Source organism: Aplidium turbinatum, chromosome 9 (assembly GCF_918807975.1).
Source record: "Aplidium turbinatum chromosome 9, kaAplTurb1.1, whole genome shotgun sequence".
In the NCBI taxonomy this organism is placed as follows: domain Eukaryota; kingdom Metazoa; phylum Chordata; class Ascidiacea; order Aplousobranchia; family Polyclinidae; genus Aplidium; species Aplidium turbinatum.
Window position 1 is genome coordinate 8,540,589 of NC_137480.1, and position 16,271 is coordinate 8,556,859.

Genomic DNA, 16,271 nt, shown 5'->3' on the forward strand with positions numbered 1-16,271 from the left:
AATGAATGGAATAATTCTCCGGCAACAAGACTTCAACAATCGGAAACTTCACTCTGTCAATCTCGGTGACTGGGCCTGCGTCAGTGATTCAAAGCTTCTACAAGTACGCAAAACAGCCAGGATTAAGCTCTGCAAGAAGCTTCCCCAGTCCGACGATAAAGATTCAATCAATCAATTGAAGATAGAAGGTTAGAGATTTGTCTTTGAGGTAGGCTCTCACAAATTCGCAACATTAGTCTTCCTGTTGTAACCTAGTAATAGAACCGCAATATATCCAGGAATGCAATGGCTGGTCAGAATGGTTTAGCACTGCTGCTTGTTCACAGTCTTGTGGAGGTGGAATGCGTTACTTCACTCGAAGATGTTTAAACAACGATACATGCTCTGAACCAAAAGGTACGCTATGTTAGGATAATTAGCTACAAGCCGCTACACATCACTGCTTTCGAATTCAAAGAAAAGCAGAATAATGTAGTAGCTTATAGTAGCAAAAAGACGACACATTTTGACATCTAACTTCAGTAGACTTATAGTTTACATCTTCATATTTTTAAGATTTGATTATGCAAATGTTTAAATAAATAACTTAGCCAAATTAAAAACAAAAAGATAGATTGCGTTTATATATGATCAAATTAATTGATGTCCGTTTCATATCAATCTCTTCGCAGCGTTATTTTACCACAACGTCAGCTAACGATAAATTAATGTCTTGTATAAATTTCCAGGCTTCCAAATGAGCACTCAACCATGCAACAACCACACATGCCCCACTTGGACAACTTGGTCTGTAGGGGATTTGTGTATGAATAATTTACAAGCCATATCAAGAGTTTGCTTATATTTAGAATCGGTGCACAGTGATTGCAATGGTAAGTTGCAGGAATGGATATTAGACATTAAGAATTTACACAATAAACTCATTCAGCTTACCTACTGTATTTAGCTTGCAAGGTGACAATCCAGATTAATTACTTAGTTCTCCAATGTGACATTGCGTGCACTATTGGTGGCCACAGGGGAAGGGCCGGTCATTTGGCACACTTTTTACTTGTTCGCTTTGAAATAAACAAAATAAAAGCTTGAATTTTTCAAGTCTAGTGGGATATTGTCTCATCTATTCATTAGTAATCTTTCAGATTTGCCTTTTCTTAAGTTTACCCATAGCGTGCAATGTAAAAGGTGTATTCAAGTCTATCGACTCACCTGCCACCGCAGGTCATTTGATACACCATGTAGGGTCAGTTGATACACTACCTAAACTGCAAACTGTGCTAAAAAATAAATTTTAAAATGCAATGTTGCAAGCATCTTTATAATATATCTTGGACACAAGCAAAAGCAAAACATCATAGAGCAATGAACGAATAATTATACACTGGCTTATAGGACTTATGCACTGAGAATTAATAGATCATGTAAATTTTATCAACAATGAATAAAAACATGTGCAAGACTAAATGACTATAGCATAAAAGTAGAAAAAACTTGACATAAAAAGATACAAATTATTAAATAAGCACCATAAGAAAAAATATCACTTAAAATTTGTACGTGGGTACCTTTATCAATACATAGCACGGTTCAGTTGATACACGTATAAAGTCGTATATTAACTGACCCCTAGCTATACAAAATAATAAAATGTCAAATTTTGAAGTTTACCTATGCAGGTAAGCAAATAAAAAATATCTTATCTTATAACCTCTACTCTGATTAAGTTAAAACACTATCCCATTTTATCTAAAAAGTTTTCTGGCTTTTGCAAGACGACGATAAAAAACATTTACTCACAAACTTTTACTCAAATTTACACAAAAATTTACTCACAAACTAAACTTTTTTTTTTCAAATTACACCATAGTTTTTTCGGGCAAATTGATTTAATTATGTTTTCACTGCGTCTTTTTAACCTGAATTATAGCTCGCTAGCAATACTTTTCTTGCAAAAAGTTTTGGTTTTCCCTTGTAGAGTAGTGTATCAACCGATCTTCCATATCAACTCACCCGCCCATCCCTTACGATTTTGTTAGGTTTATTTATTTATTTTCATAGCCTGTCTGATTTTAGCGTAACCTTTTTAGTTTGTTTATTATGCAATAGTTCTTGAAGCTTTGTTGCATTTTCAAGTTAATTCACTTTTCTGTATATTTGAAAACTTCAAGTTATCTTGAAAGCTTAAACAAAACTTCATTTATTTGCCAAAATGATATTTACTGTTTCACACCGTTAATAAAATGTTCGTGACAAAAACTTCCAATAAACTCTTGTTGTATCAATGACGTTTTGGTTCGTGACGTCACCAGGGAGCAACGGAAGCATCTTTCAAACGTCTCTCCAAGCTTGCCACTCAACATCAAACCGAACCATGAATTCAGATCCCAACAACTGTGACAGCATTCTTCTCTCTTTCACTATTCCCCTCATTGCGGGTACGTTTGCAAACCGTATAAGGTTTTAAACCGCATAATTATAAAAGTTTTCATAAGCAAATAGAACTTTAAAATTAACCCTAAAACATCCAAGCAATTTTCTTATGTTGATAGCCTGATGGCCTTCTTGTTGCTTACAAACAGAACTTGTGCCATCAGTAGGCCAAGTCTATGTCTTACTGCATTTCCCTAAATTCTGTGCATTTACAATACCTTTATTTGGTACGCCACATAACTTGTATTGTTTTTTCAGGATTGTTGGTCTGTTTTGGGATTTTAGTTACAGTTTTGATTTTATTTCGAAAGAGATGCTACAAGAAATCTTCTCACAACGATGATAGCGGTAAGATAGAAAATAAATCTACCAAAAGGTTATTTTATTTAGGACTGACAAGAAAGTTTTGTAGAATAGTTCTGTAGGCCGCTATCTAAGAAATGACTGACTGAGCGATTTTTTTCTCGGGATGGGAAAACGTTTATGAAAAAATGCTTGTTGAGCTCTTCAATCTCTGACAAAATCTAGGACACCGAAATTGAAAACATCAAGTTGTCTTTTAATCATTCACCACTAGGTCCCGCTGAATAGAGAGCTGCCTAAAGTAAACTTGGAATTGTAACTCGATCTTGGTATTTTTTGTTCCCTAATCACTTGAATATCCAATGATTTATCGTGAAGAAATTACTGCGCGTCATTATCTCGTTTTCGTTTGTTTTTATTACCAACCATCTTAGCAAATACAATGCTTATGAAAACACAGTGGAGGTTAGCAAAATGACTGCAGCGGCAAAACACAAACGACACAGCGCTGATCGTGACTGCAATCAACGTGAAACAGTCAGCGGTCTTTAGTCAATCGAATGGAAAAGTAGGCCTACAACGCTATGACTCCTCGGAATAGCATAATTGCATAAAAAATGAACATGATAACTTTGTTAGTCACAATACACAACAGCATATAGTCTACAGAAGCTTTGTGTCAGCTGTATTGTCAGTATTTCCGATTTTCTTGTCTTAATCAGCTAAATTCTTTAACACTTTGCTCCTCAAAGGGAGGCCGGATTTGGCCCCCCCCTCATATTTCCTTTAATTATTTGAAGCACAGTAACGCCATGCACTTGGTTTTTCTTGACTTTTCCTAAAATTGCCAGGCGGATCTGATGATATTAAATTTGATGCTAAAAGTTGTGTAGTTTTCTTGTAAATTCAAGATTTTGGTGAATTTTTGCTATTTCTAGCTAACTTCCAGCAAAGCGTGAAATGGATTACATTGCGATGACAAGCCATAAGCTCATAATTGCTTCGTGCATCGATATGCGCGAGCAGAGAGAAGCATTCTCTTGCTTTCTTTTGTTTGGTTTGACCTCAATAATACAAAGCGCGTTATTTCTTATGCTACAAAGAAAAGCCAGTGATCGCAAAGCTGTTAATTAGAAACAATAATAGCAAACGTTTTTTGCGTTATCAGCTCTACAAAGAAGAATAGCAATCCACGATCAAAATAGTAGACTATGGAGGCCACAAACTATTCAAAACAGTTGTTTCAAGCAGATAATATTCATTGACGAATAAAAAACGTTACAATAAGAAATCTTCTCTTGGATAAAGACACGAAAACTTGGTTTCGAAATAAACGTTCTATGGAAATGCTCTCATTGACAAAACTTGCAATTGAGGAAATGTATCACTGCAAATGCTTTTGGGAGAAGCCGGAGAAATAGCGTTTTTGCAAACAGTAATTGTGAGATACTCAAAATTATGAGATAGGCTTCATTTACACGTAGCAGCTAACTCGATGGCGTCCCTTCACTGATTTATGTCGCCTACTTGTTGTTATGTCCTGTATTTTTGTTTCACAGTGCACTGTGTTTTGTTCCAAAGAGCGCAAAATAAAGATGATAATGCTTCATCTACATTACAAAATATTTTGTAATGTAGGCCTACAAACAAAATGTACAATGTACACAATGTACATTACAAAATATTTTGTACTGTAGACGAGGCATAAAGTTAGGCGTCACATAAGACAAACAACAAATCAGCTTTCTTCATCATTGATTCAACATCTGAATACGTTGCGCCAATGTATAAGAGGCCGGCTATTGTGAAGACCCGCCATTTAGGCTATAAACGATCCGATTATACCAAAAGTGGGACAAACTAGTGGATCAAAGAATGAATAAACAATGCTGAGAAAACTAAATCTAAGTGACGAACAATACCGATGTCTTCATTTATCTTGGAAAAATGCTGCCCAAACTTATCAACAAAAAATACCGTAAATAACGGCAAGGATCCCGAAAGCAGAATTTGCTCAACTTTGGCATGAATTTAGTCAGACATCTACAGTAATAATTCCACACATACAATAACGGGCTCTCAACTGCTGTAAGATAACACGATGGTTCTGGTTCTGGGCGATTTGTGTAACAGTTTAGGGGAAGACACTACTTGAAATGATGCACCACACAAAAGATTTTCAATGAAGACTGAGTCTAAAAACCGGTGTGGATTGTGCTGCACAATGACTTCAAGTTCAGGACAGACAAGGCACAAAAATATCACGATAAAAATAAAGACCTTGTGGGAGATTTTCGAGAATCATAACACGATGCAAATACCAAAAACGCATGGTTTGCATGCTGCTCTAAGCTGGCCGGCAACCACAAAGGTAGACAATACAGGCAGTTTATAATTCGATAACAGCGCAATAAACATTATAAATACGTAAACCGACAATTTTCTTTTACAAACGTTTTACGTCTAATAGTAAATTTTCCCTCAACAATTTTTTGTGAAGCACTTGCAAACCACGGTTTTATAAAATAATTCATCATTATTATTTTTTACTTCTCGGATATTGTAAAACGTCATCAGCAAAATCACAAAAAAATTTCATTACTTCAATGTAGTAGGCCTAAGAATTTCTTATAGAATTGTAGCCACGTTGTTTCAACAAAGAAGCCATTTTTTAGCAATATAGAGTTATAGAAAATAATTTGCAATCATGCAAATGGTTGGAAAGAATCTAGGAAGTCTTCTCACAATCTGGCACAAAATGATTATGTTTATTGTATCTCTGTAAAATGTTTTACGACAAACTTTGAAGCTTCGTTATAATCATTTTTATCTTTGAAGTCAAAAGTTATTTTTTTTTTTTTGGCCAGAAACATAATCACTGCCTTGCTGATGTTGTCGATATTACGCGTATTTTTAGTGCTTCAAACAATAAGGACCCAGTCAGCAATCCAGTCCTTTTACATTGATTCAACATTTGTAAACGTTAAATTTATGTAGATTTGCTGACTGTGGGTTATTTCACATTTCCTTTGTTTACGCACGTTCCTCAATTCGCTGTTGCATTATTTCGACGCTGGCGGCAATTCGCTGTTGCATTATTTCGAATTGATTGACACAATCTTCAATAAAAAGTGAGCTTCGAACTTAGCTTTGTTGATATAAATGCTGTATTTTTTGTGGATGTAATTTATGAGTCATGTTTATAAACACCCGTAAGCGAAATGACTTATGATGTGGCCTGCATGATATTTGTGATGCGACTTGACACAAATCCACAATTTCAAAAGCACCTAATTTGAACTTAGAAATTTCAGATAATTTCAACAACTTGTTCAACTGTCTTCTCTCTACTAAAAATATTCATACTACAAACTCAATTGTAGACCTAAATACACAAACGAAGATGTAAACAGCTATTCAAGCAGGCTAAGGTGTTACTTATGAGAAATTTGGTTCCATAAAACTAGAAGCTAGCCATGAGTTTGGGAATGCATTAGTTTAGGATAAAAATGTAAGACAACAAACGCAGTTTTGTTTTTTTTTCAAATTCGTGTAACAATGTTACTTTGATTGTAACTATTTTAGAATCAGTGAGTAGCTTACAATAAGATTTGCTCGCAAGTCGTAAATTCTAATCAATGCAATGATTCGGCACACCGCACACACACTTCGTGCGTTCGATCGAGCTCTTTGTTATTCAGAAGTTTGCATGAAATCGGATTAGCACGGTAATTAAATAGCGGCAAGTTAAATCAAAATTGTCGTTTTTGGGTACCTTTGCAAAAATTGAAATATCAAGTTTAACATATAAAATTTTAAAATAATGACTTTTCAAACTTATATACAAATGATTTGCTTTCACACCAGTGCAACTTCTGTTCAAATAGCATCAGCGGATAACACGTAACAGCTGATTGAATTTGATCCAAAAACGGCCCCCCCTTGAGCAGTTAACTTCCAAAAAAACGTTGAAAAGCAAAGGGTTAAACATCGATGTATTTTTCAGCGTTTGTTGTAGTTAGAAGTGCATTGACAATTGAAACCGAAAAAAAGACGACGCCGATCATCAAATATTAAATAAACTTGATCCTGTTTTATCATTTCCATGCAAATTTAATTCCTTCATACGTTAATTATTATCGTACTTTATTTTGTAATAAACATTAAACTTTTATTTTAGGAACTGCTGCCTGTTTTGACAAGCAAAAGAGGTCTCTTCATAGCCATAGAGAGTTCAATACCAAATCTGGAAATGAAGAAAATAATAAACACAACAAAAACGCTTACAAGATGTCTAAAAACGATTCTTTTATCTCGCACAACAATCTCAATAGAAGAAACTCTCATTGCTCCGGACCTCATCTTTCTTCTTTAGAAACAAGCACAGAAGAACATTTAAATGATTTAAACGCAAACGTTCAGTCAAGACTCAACAATACGGAATTCCATCGTTTCGCAAGCTTCCCGGATATTCTTCAAAATGAACAACAAGACAAAATACCATCACAGAACGATCAACTTACTATCAAACAAAGACCATCAGTAAGGTAGCCTATGGGTAGCTTACCTCAGCAGTTTTTAAACTATCTTGGACTACGGATAGGCTACGCCAAAGGATTTCGGAGTCTACCGCAGTACATACGTCACTTCTTTTTCGCAATATTGTTATTGACTAACTGTTGGAACGATGCTGTTTCATTGAACAAGTTACAGGATAGAAGTGTCAAGTTAGCTTTACTTTTAATCAACATATGCCGATAAAATCATTTGATTTTTGCTGCATTGCAAAAGATGTAGACCTACTTGCTTGATTAGGGGATTGACTTCACGTGGTTTACGCAGTTAAATGTCAGTTTATCGTAATATGACTGCAAATAAATTCCTGCTCAATTAATTTTACACTTTGCAGCTTTGCGCTAAGGCTGCCACATTCGAATCACCAGAATTTCGCGGCACACTTTCGATACTCTTGTGGCACAACAGTGTGCCGTTGAATCAATGTACAAATGACGAATCAATTTTGTTGCCTGGGAAGTTATTCCAGTTGTTAAAATAAGCCCACAACACTCAGGAATTTTTCAACAGCTTCCCAGATACATACTTTAAGTGTTTAAGTGAGTTTACACTTTGTTTGCAGAAGGGCAGCAAGACTAAAGAAGAAAGAACAGCAAAGAGAGAAGAGGATGATGCGAAGAAGACCGGACGAAGCGGATGGACCAGAATGGAGACGGACACAAACAATGCGTCAAATAACTTCAAAAGAAAACGTAAAAATATTGTGTTGTCTAGCAACACTCTAGCCCACTGCAGATTATCTGCAGGCCTAAATTATTGTAGGCTACAAAAACAACCTAATCAGATAAATATACAAGAATTTTGTGTAAATGCGACACATTTCTTCTGGTAACTGTCGCGTTGCTGTATTTTGCAAGATATTATTTTTATTTTATTAATTTATTTGCATCAGACTCAAAATAGTCCACATTACAATCACACATAAAAAGTAGAAACAAAGCAGATGCTCAACTTCGAAGAGCTGAGTCTTCGTGTACCAAATACAAAAATTTATAGTAGCAGTTTGTTTGCATCAGTTCATAAATCAATTGATTGGAAGACAAGTTACATTGGTTACAATGGTTGCAAACTGATATATTTTTTTACGAATGAAAGCTTGAAAAGTTGTGGTATTGCTATCAACGAATACAGAAGTTTTGTTTTGTTTATCTTTATCCTGCATTGCAGGAAAGCGGACTTGAGCGCTATGCATCGGTGTACGCCTTCCGACGTACACCTGACCCACGCTGCAGCCGACTGCAATGTCTGTTTCCGGTTGTCTACTCTAAGCCTACTTATGACTTAAATTTGGTACTACCCATTACTCGAAATCGATCACTGGGTAGAGGCAATTATCGTAAAGTTTCTTGCCCACAGAAACAACAGCAAGTGCGGGTGGCTGGAGTCGAACATGCAGGCTCTCGACTGCCAGCCCAACGCGCTAACCACTCGGCCACGGCTGCCGAAGTAATGCTGCATCGTCTCTGCAGATTAAACAACATTCTGTAACAATTATTGTATCCAACACGTAGGCTAAGCGATTACTACTGGATAAAAGATAGTTACTACCATAGTTGGCAGGCATACAATAGGAACGAAACAACACATTTTTAACAGCAATCAAACATTTGGAAAAACTTGTTTTTAACATGTTTCCAGTACAATACAACGACTGTAATTGTCTTTTCATGTCTTCATCATCTGATAGGAAGTCGTTAATTACTACTCCTAAATATTTCACAAAGGTCTCAAAGCAGATACGTTATTCATTTAAATATATGATCGGATTAAAGTCAAGTTTTAACATCTTGGACTTAAATACAATACGGTATTATATAAGATTTTATATAATATGCTACAAAAATCATGTCTCTATTTTCAGGAATTGCAAAGTTGTCAAAAGGTGTCAACTTTGTCCAACCACAAAAAGGCTCACAGTGCAGGTTCTCTTCTGGAGTCAGGTTATTCGCCAACTTCGTTTACACCTTTAAAGCCCACAAGAAGAAGCACGACTAGATTACAAGTTTGTTGACTTCACTTATGAACTTTAAAACTTGCGTTTGTGATTTGAGAAAACAGCTTTGAAAGCTGAACACAGTAGGCTATTAGCAGAGATGGGCGTGATCTTGATCTTGAAGATCACTTTGTTTTTGGTGATCTTGATCTAAGATCACTTTTTTTGTGTGATCTTGATCTTGACGAACAATAAGATCAAGATCACTTTAAAATTGAAGTTTACTTACTAGATAGAGGCATTTTTTAGAACTCGTACTGTACAAAGTAGTTAGTGGCAACTACTAACATTAAGCCACTGTGAATAGGATATGTGTCCAACAAACGACGATTTCAAAGTCTCCATCTAATCTGGTCAGTGTTGCCATTTTAAAATTGAAAAAGTTTTCTGTGTTGGTCATAATAAAGAAGTCAACTTCCGTGTACTTTATGTTGACGTATAATAAAAAATGATTTAACTTTGTTCACAATTTCCATGTGTGAATTTTAAAGAAATGTTTGCTTTCTTTGACCCATTTTTAGATGTTTCAAAAGTCTAGAATGGCGGTGTTAAAAAAATCTGGACTCTAGCCGACTTTGGTCATGTAAAATGGTTTATTGCAGCAAATCAACCAGACCAAGACTTGTTTAGGGTCTGCGTATGGAGCGGTTTGTCTGACCGCAAACCTCTGAACTTTTTTGATAGCAGACAACAGTATCAAGGTTGCCAGATGGGTAAATGCTGCAATAAACATTGACATAATACAGTGAAAGTTAAAACTACTTAGTAACACGAATAAAAACTCCCACATAAACCAGACAAAAATTTGGTAACAACTGACGCAGTTCAAAGTTTATTTTTATTTATTTATTATAAATAAAAAGTATAAAACTAATTGCAAATTTTGCGATTTTTTCAGAACTACTGTAGCCTAATTAACCTCGGCCTTGGGTGTGACGTTGCGATTCTACGCAAACTACGTCAACAATTGATAGGCCTAATAGCAACAGTCACTAACTTATTACAATTCTTAGGCCAGCGATCGAGTAGTTAAAAGTAAAAGTTAGCAATACCATATACCAACTATATACCTTTACCCAGGTTGCTTATAGTAGCTTAATTATTTTTTGCAACATCATTGATCAAAAACTTCATTTTTTTTCAAGTAGGCTACACAAAAAGTGATCTTGAAAGTGATCTTGATCTTCAAGATCACATAGTTTGATGATCTTAATCTTGATCTTCAAGATCACCAATAGAGATCTTGCCCATCTCTGGCTATTAGCCTCTTTTGTAACGTGATTTAGCTTATGGATGAAGATGTTGGCTGACTGGTAAATAAACCTGAAAAAAACATAAGCTAGTTCCTTTGACCGCTACTAGCCTACCTATGTAGGCCAACTTTAGCAACTTTCTAAGTTTTAATTTTACTGGATTAAACTCGCAAGCAAACATTGAAGGCTAAATGCAGATCAACCTGCAATTATTACATGTAGGTTAGTCTATGAAACTTTTGCTTATCTTAAAAAAATTCAATTAACATCTTATTAACTAACAACCGTTTACTTTTTCAACAATTTGTTTTTTTCGCTTACTTAGCTAAAAATGTGTCTAGTAACAAAGATAAAGCTGGGGCGAGAGATATGATGCAATAATAAATAACTTGACTGCAATTATTCTTTATCAAGGATTCGTCAGAAATTTTGCAAAGAAAACAGTTTTCCGCAAACCCAACGAAACTCAAAAGAAATTCGTTGCGAAAATTGAATCCACCCGTAATTTGTTGTCAAGAACCGTACAAAGTAGGTTTTATGATCTGATCTGATAGGCTACCAATGCTGTCTTACCGGCTAGGGTAGCTACAAATATTTCAACAATGGTAGGCTACTTTAACACGGATGGCAAAGCAACAAAATTTTCTTGATAATGATAAGTCAAAAAAACATTTAAACCTTAAAAGCTTGGTTTTCCGTTTGTAATTTACACTATGGAAACTCTGAATTATCCGAATCGAACGTAACTTAACATAGTACGCTATTTAAATATGCCGATTTAGGCCGCAGGATTTGTGATTGTTTTCTGCTTCAATGTATTAGTTGTAAATTTTAGCCATTCACTGTTAATGCTGCCAAAACAGTCTATTGCTGTATTACACCGCATGCATTTGTTGGAGTTACTTGACCTTATATGCTTCAAAAACAGTCAAATACAATTTACAAAGATAACTTTTGATTGAAAGGATCTTTCCACCGTTGGTTCAACACTTGCGCTACCTCGCGGACGTTCAAGAAGTGAAGGAAATTTATTCCAACCATCTTCACTAGCCCTCGATTCTTTTATTAAAACTAGAGCAAACAGCACAATCAAGAATGCGGTGAGAAATTATTTTTTGGCAGAAATTAGAAGTAGAGTTTTTGATATTCGATTCTTGCAGTGTTGTTCGGTTGGTTTTGGATCTTTATCCTTGGACTGACAAAGCTTTGATAGGTTATTCCTGGTAGTTTCGCATAAGTTACTTGTAGATGCATTTGACGCAGAGCCGGTTATGGAGATTGACAGAGTGAAGTTTCCAATTGTTAAAGTGTGGTTACCGGGGAATTATTCCATCCATTCGGTGGCGCTGAATGTCATAGGCTACTATTAGATGTATCAACTATTTCTCATCAGCTTGGTTAGGGGTGGTTACATGAGAAGAAGTCATCATGGTCGTTTCACAGTTTTATGCCGTCATACGGAAGATTCGGTGTATGTTCATTTTATTAAACTTTGATCAACAATCAATTCCTATTATGATATGACACAAAAAAATCCTGTAATATCTGACAACTGTTGTCAGATATTACAGGATGAGAATGATGAGAATGTTACATTCTCAACTGCAAGTTGATTTGAGCCTGCATAGTGCATAGGCTATCATCAACATAACCAAACGGCCAAGTTACAGGAAGAAAATGTTTGATGATTTTTCATCCAACTTAAAACTTTTGATTACTTAAATCTTCATTTCTTTGCTTATAAGGTACCAATTCAGTTAGGCCACCTGTAAGTAGTGCCTTTGTCGCAACGTTAAGGTCTGTGACTGCAAAGTATATAGGCTATCATTATTATTTATTAACCATTCAGAATCATGTCGATAGGCTCATTTACGTGTTATTTAGACCCATTACAATACGTTGCTTGCCATAAACGTGATCGTGTTACTAAAACTTTAACATTTTCCTTTTCTGGTGACATTTTGTGATTGTTTAACTTGCGGAAAACTTCAAAGTTGGTTGTCTCGTGAGCAACCCCTCTCATTGCAAATGGTTTTATGGTTCTTTGTATTCTACACATTTACGCATCACAGACCGGCATCAAATTTGTTTTTAAAATTTTCCTTCAATTTCTTTAACCCTAGGAAAACCATCGAGACCTCAGAAATGCAAACTCTCTTTCTCGTCCACACAAACCTCGAAGAAATCCAAGTTTCAGTGGGGCATCATTTCAGGGAGATCCGTCCAGTTTCCAACCATCCTACCTTTTGCATCCCAATTCAACCCTTGATCAACGTATTGGGTCCGGATATCACTCTTCCAGATCATTACAATCTGTGGCAGAAGACACGACAGCAGCTGATGGTAAAGACAAACATAAATCTATGCCAGTGGAGTAGCCAGCTAGTGCAATTAGCTATTTTTTCACTTATTTGTTTAAAGTTGTTCATGCTGATGTTATCGCTATAGTAAAGACAAAGGTGTTATAATCTGATTTGAAGTTTTGTGTAATACGATTGGTCATGGTTGATTAGAGATACCAACTAATGTTTCACATTTTACGGAATCGGCGTATTTCTAAAAATATTTTTTATTACATGGTATTGTAATAAACTTTTATGCTATTTAAAAGAGCCACTAAAAGATGGGAAAATGTATCTTGCAACTAAAGATTTTCAGCCAGATCACAAGCAGCCGTCTGTAAAATGTAACAAATGTAACGTATCCTTAGGTAGGCTTGAATTGATGTTAGTTGTAGTAAACATAGGTGGGCAAAGTTACTTTCAAAAGTAACTGAGTTACAGTTACAGTTACTTGGCCAAAATAGTAACTGAGTTACCGTTACAGTTACCGATTTTAAAAAGTAACTAGTTACCGTTACTAGTTACTTTCAGTTGCTCACAAATCTGAACATAAAATTCTGCACCTGGCCAGCTCTGCATGCAAGTCCAGGTTAACCGCAATATTTGATATATAGTGTTAGAGCCAACCATGCTAACATAACAGCACAAGTACAAAACCAACAAGGTTTTATTTAAAAAAAATACTCGTGGCTTATATGTTTATTTCCTTTGAGAAATACGAGCATTTAAAAGTGCTCGTCACTCAGGCCTGCCCTTTTGGGCTTTAACCCTTATCAGCACAGACATATACAACCAAGCAACCACACGGCATTTAACATAATCGATTAAAAATTGAACAAACTATAAGCTACAAACGTTTTCGGCCATACACACGTTAGCCCTTATCAAGTAACAAAAACAACTACTTATCATATCTACAATGAAAATGAATAACTGATCTAAACACTGAATTGAAAAACGAAATGCAAAATGAAACGGCAGAACAAAGGAGAAAGGCACATCACATGGCGTTTAAATTACACCAGGCAAAGACGCATCATATGACGTATCAAGAAAAGACGTTGAGTAAATAAGAAGCACCTGAGGCAAACAACTGTGTATTGAGGCGAGGATTGTATGATTTTATTAGCAAAGCCTCGTGGATTTTAGTGTCGAATTCGGTGAAACATTTACGCATAATTCTAAAGGACTCCAAGGATGGTTTGTTATTTGAACATGTTTGACAATCGAATATGTGATCTTTAATGGCACTTTGCTTGTTCAAATTAGTTAAATCTAAGTGCTCCCTCACTCTCGTGGCCAAATGCCGCGTAGACATACCGATGTATGTACAATTCGCGTCATGCGAACAAGTGAACTTGTACACGACATTTGAACACAAGTAGGAGGGAGTCCCAGATTTAAGCTGAAAATAATAGCCAACTTTGACTATGTCAAGTTTTATCAAAATGAAGTTCAACGTGGATATTGTTCCTGTGTATAAAACGTTCAAAGTTGGCTATTATTTTCAGCTTAAATCTGGGACTCCCTCCTACTTGTGTTCAAATGTCGTGTACAAGTTCACTTGTTCGCATGACGCGAATTGTACATACATCGGTATGTCTACGCGGCATTTGGCCACGAGAGTGAGGGAGCACTTAGATTTAACTAATTTGAACAAGCAAAGTGCCATTAAAGATCACATATTCGATTGTCAAACATGTTCAAATAACAAACCATCCTTGGAGTCCTTTAGAATTATGCGTAAATGTTTCACCGAATTCGACACTAAAATCCACGAGGCTTTGCTAATAAAATCATACAATCCTCGCCTCAATACACAGTTGTTTGCCTCAGGTGCTTCTTATTTACTCAACGTCTTTTCTTGATACGTCATATGATGCGTCTTTGCCTGGTGTAATTTAAACGCCATGTGATGTGCCTTTCTCCTTTGTTCTGCCGTTTCATTTTGCATTTCGTTTTTCAATTCAGTGTTTAGATCAGTTATTCATTTTCATTGTAGATATGATAAGTAGTTGTTTTTGTTACTTGATAAGGGCTAACGTGTGTATGGCCGAAAACGTTTGTAGCTTATAGTTTGTTCAATTTTTAATCGATTATGTTAAATGCCGTGTGGTTGCTTGGTTGTATATGTCTGTGGTTGAAGAAAGTGACCTCTTTACCAAAATTGTATTATCAGCACATGCGTTGACATTTTGTCAACATAGACTTTTTTGTGTGAGATTGCTTTCGCCCCTGATGCACTAGCCCAGCAACTTTCAGTGACGAAGGAGAACTTCTAAGTAGCTTACTGCTGTAGCGATTTCAAAACGTTAAATTGTTTCCACAACGAGTTATTTGCGTTTTAACTTAATCGGCACATCTGTTGACAAAATGCCAACAATCAGAAACAATAGGAGTTTAGAATTTAAAGCCACTATGCAGTAGCTGTGTATTATCACAAAGTGATAACCGGCGACTTACAGAAAAGTTGCACGTGTACTTAGTGAATCGCTGTCTGACTAGGTCCTAGTCACCTAGTGACCTAGTCAGTAGTCATCCTATAGGTCCTATAGTCACTAGGAGGAGTTAGACTGCTGGTTGATATAACTCAGAAGAAAAATACTGTCTAAGCAGTTGTGTCGGAAACGATTGCCTTAGCTCTAATTAGCTCTTACAAGATACTTGGGATGAAATACTAACTATTAGAAATTCAAAGATTGTTTCGGCTAATTACAGTATGGTGCAAATTTACTGATGGACAGACAGAGAAGATTTTCATGTCAAGAGGCCCTAAGAACTGCAAATAACTTCTGATGATATTGATAACGACTCCAGTGCTGAAGCTACAAGTAGTAGTGAATTTGAGTCCATACCAGATGTTGATGAACTGCCTTTGGAAGAGGAGGAACTGTTCGATATAGATGTCTTTGATGAAGAAAGTGAAGATGACGAGACTGATAGTGATGTAGATTAAGAATCTAATGATGGTTCCTCAGAAGATGAAGATAGCAGCTAAAGAAGATAAAGTAACAGAGAACAGAAGATAAAGTACCAATAACAGCTGGCAATGCAACCTATTATTCAAATCCTTTTCCAGGCGGGGTCAGAAGAAGAAATATATTGACACAACAGCCTCAGATTAATGCTGCTCCTGAACTTGAAGTGGATGCCTTCAAATTATTTTATCGGCCTGAAATTATACTTCAGATAGTACGTGAGATGAACAGAAAAGCAGGGGACGTGAGATACGAATGTAAGATGTTGCCTAATTCTGTACACAAAAACTTCACAATTGAAGAAGTTGAGACAGGTCTTGCAATTATGATACGTGCTGGCTTGGACAGAGATAACTTCACCGATTTACGTGGATTGTGGGATCCTCTTGATAGTAGGCTA

At 36.0% G+C, this 16,271-nt stretch overlaps 1 protein-coding gene across 1 annotated transcript; it reads left to right on the plus strand.

Moving 5' to 3' along the window:
* The first annotated feature begins 736 nt into the window (after window positions 1-736).
* Window positions 737-13,095, plus strand: LOC145776649 (uncharacterized). The gene is made up of 9 exons (XM_082587881.1): window positions 737-872; window positions 2,307-2,432; window positions 2,686-2,775; window positions 6,911-7,277; window positions 7,868-7,997; window positions 9,167-9,307; window positions 10,966-11,079; window positions 11,517-11,651; window positions 12,675-13,095. The coding sequence occupies exons 1-9, from the start codon at window positions 737-739 to the stop codon at window positions 12,927-12,929; spliced, it is 1,494 nt and encodes a 497-aa protein (XP_082444007.1). The 3' UTR covers window positions 12,930-13,095.
* Window positions 13,096-16,271: the final 3,176 nt, after the last annotated feature.

Excerpts from the sequence above, each read along its gene's own strand:
- LOC145776649 (XM_082587881.1), top strand. The coding sequence starts at position 737 with ATGAGCACTCAACCATGCAACAACCACACATGCCCCACTTGGACAACT. Across the intron at positions 9,308-10,965 it reads GAAGCACGACTAGATTACAA|GATTCGTCAGAAATTTTGCA; the intron begins GTTTGTTGACTT and ends TTCTTTATCAAG. Across the intron at positions 11,652-12,674 it reads ACAGCACAATCAAGAATGCG|GAAAACCATCGAGACCTCAG; the intron begins GTGAGAAATTAT and ends CTTTAACCCTAG.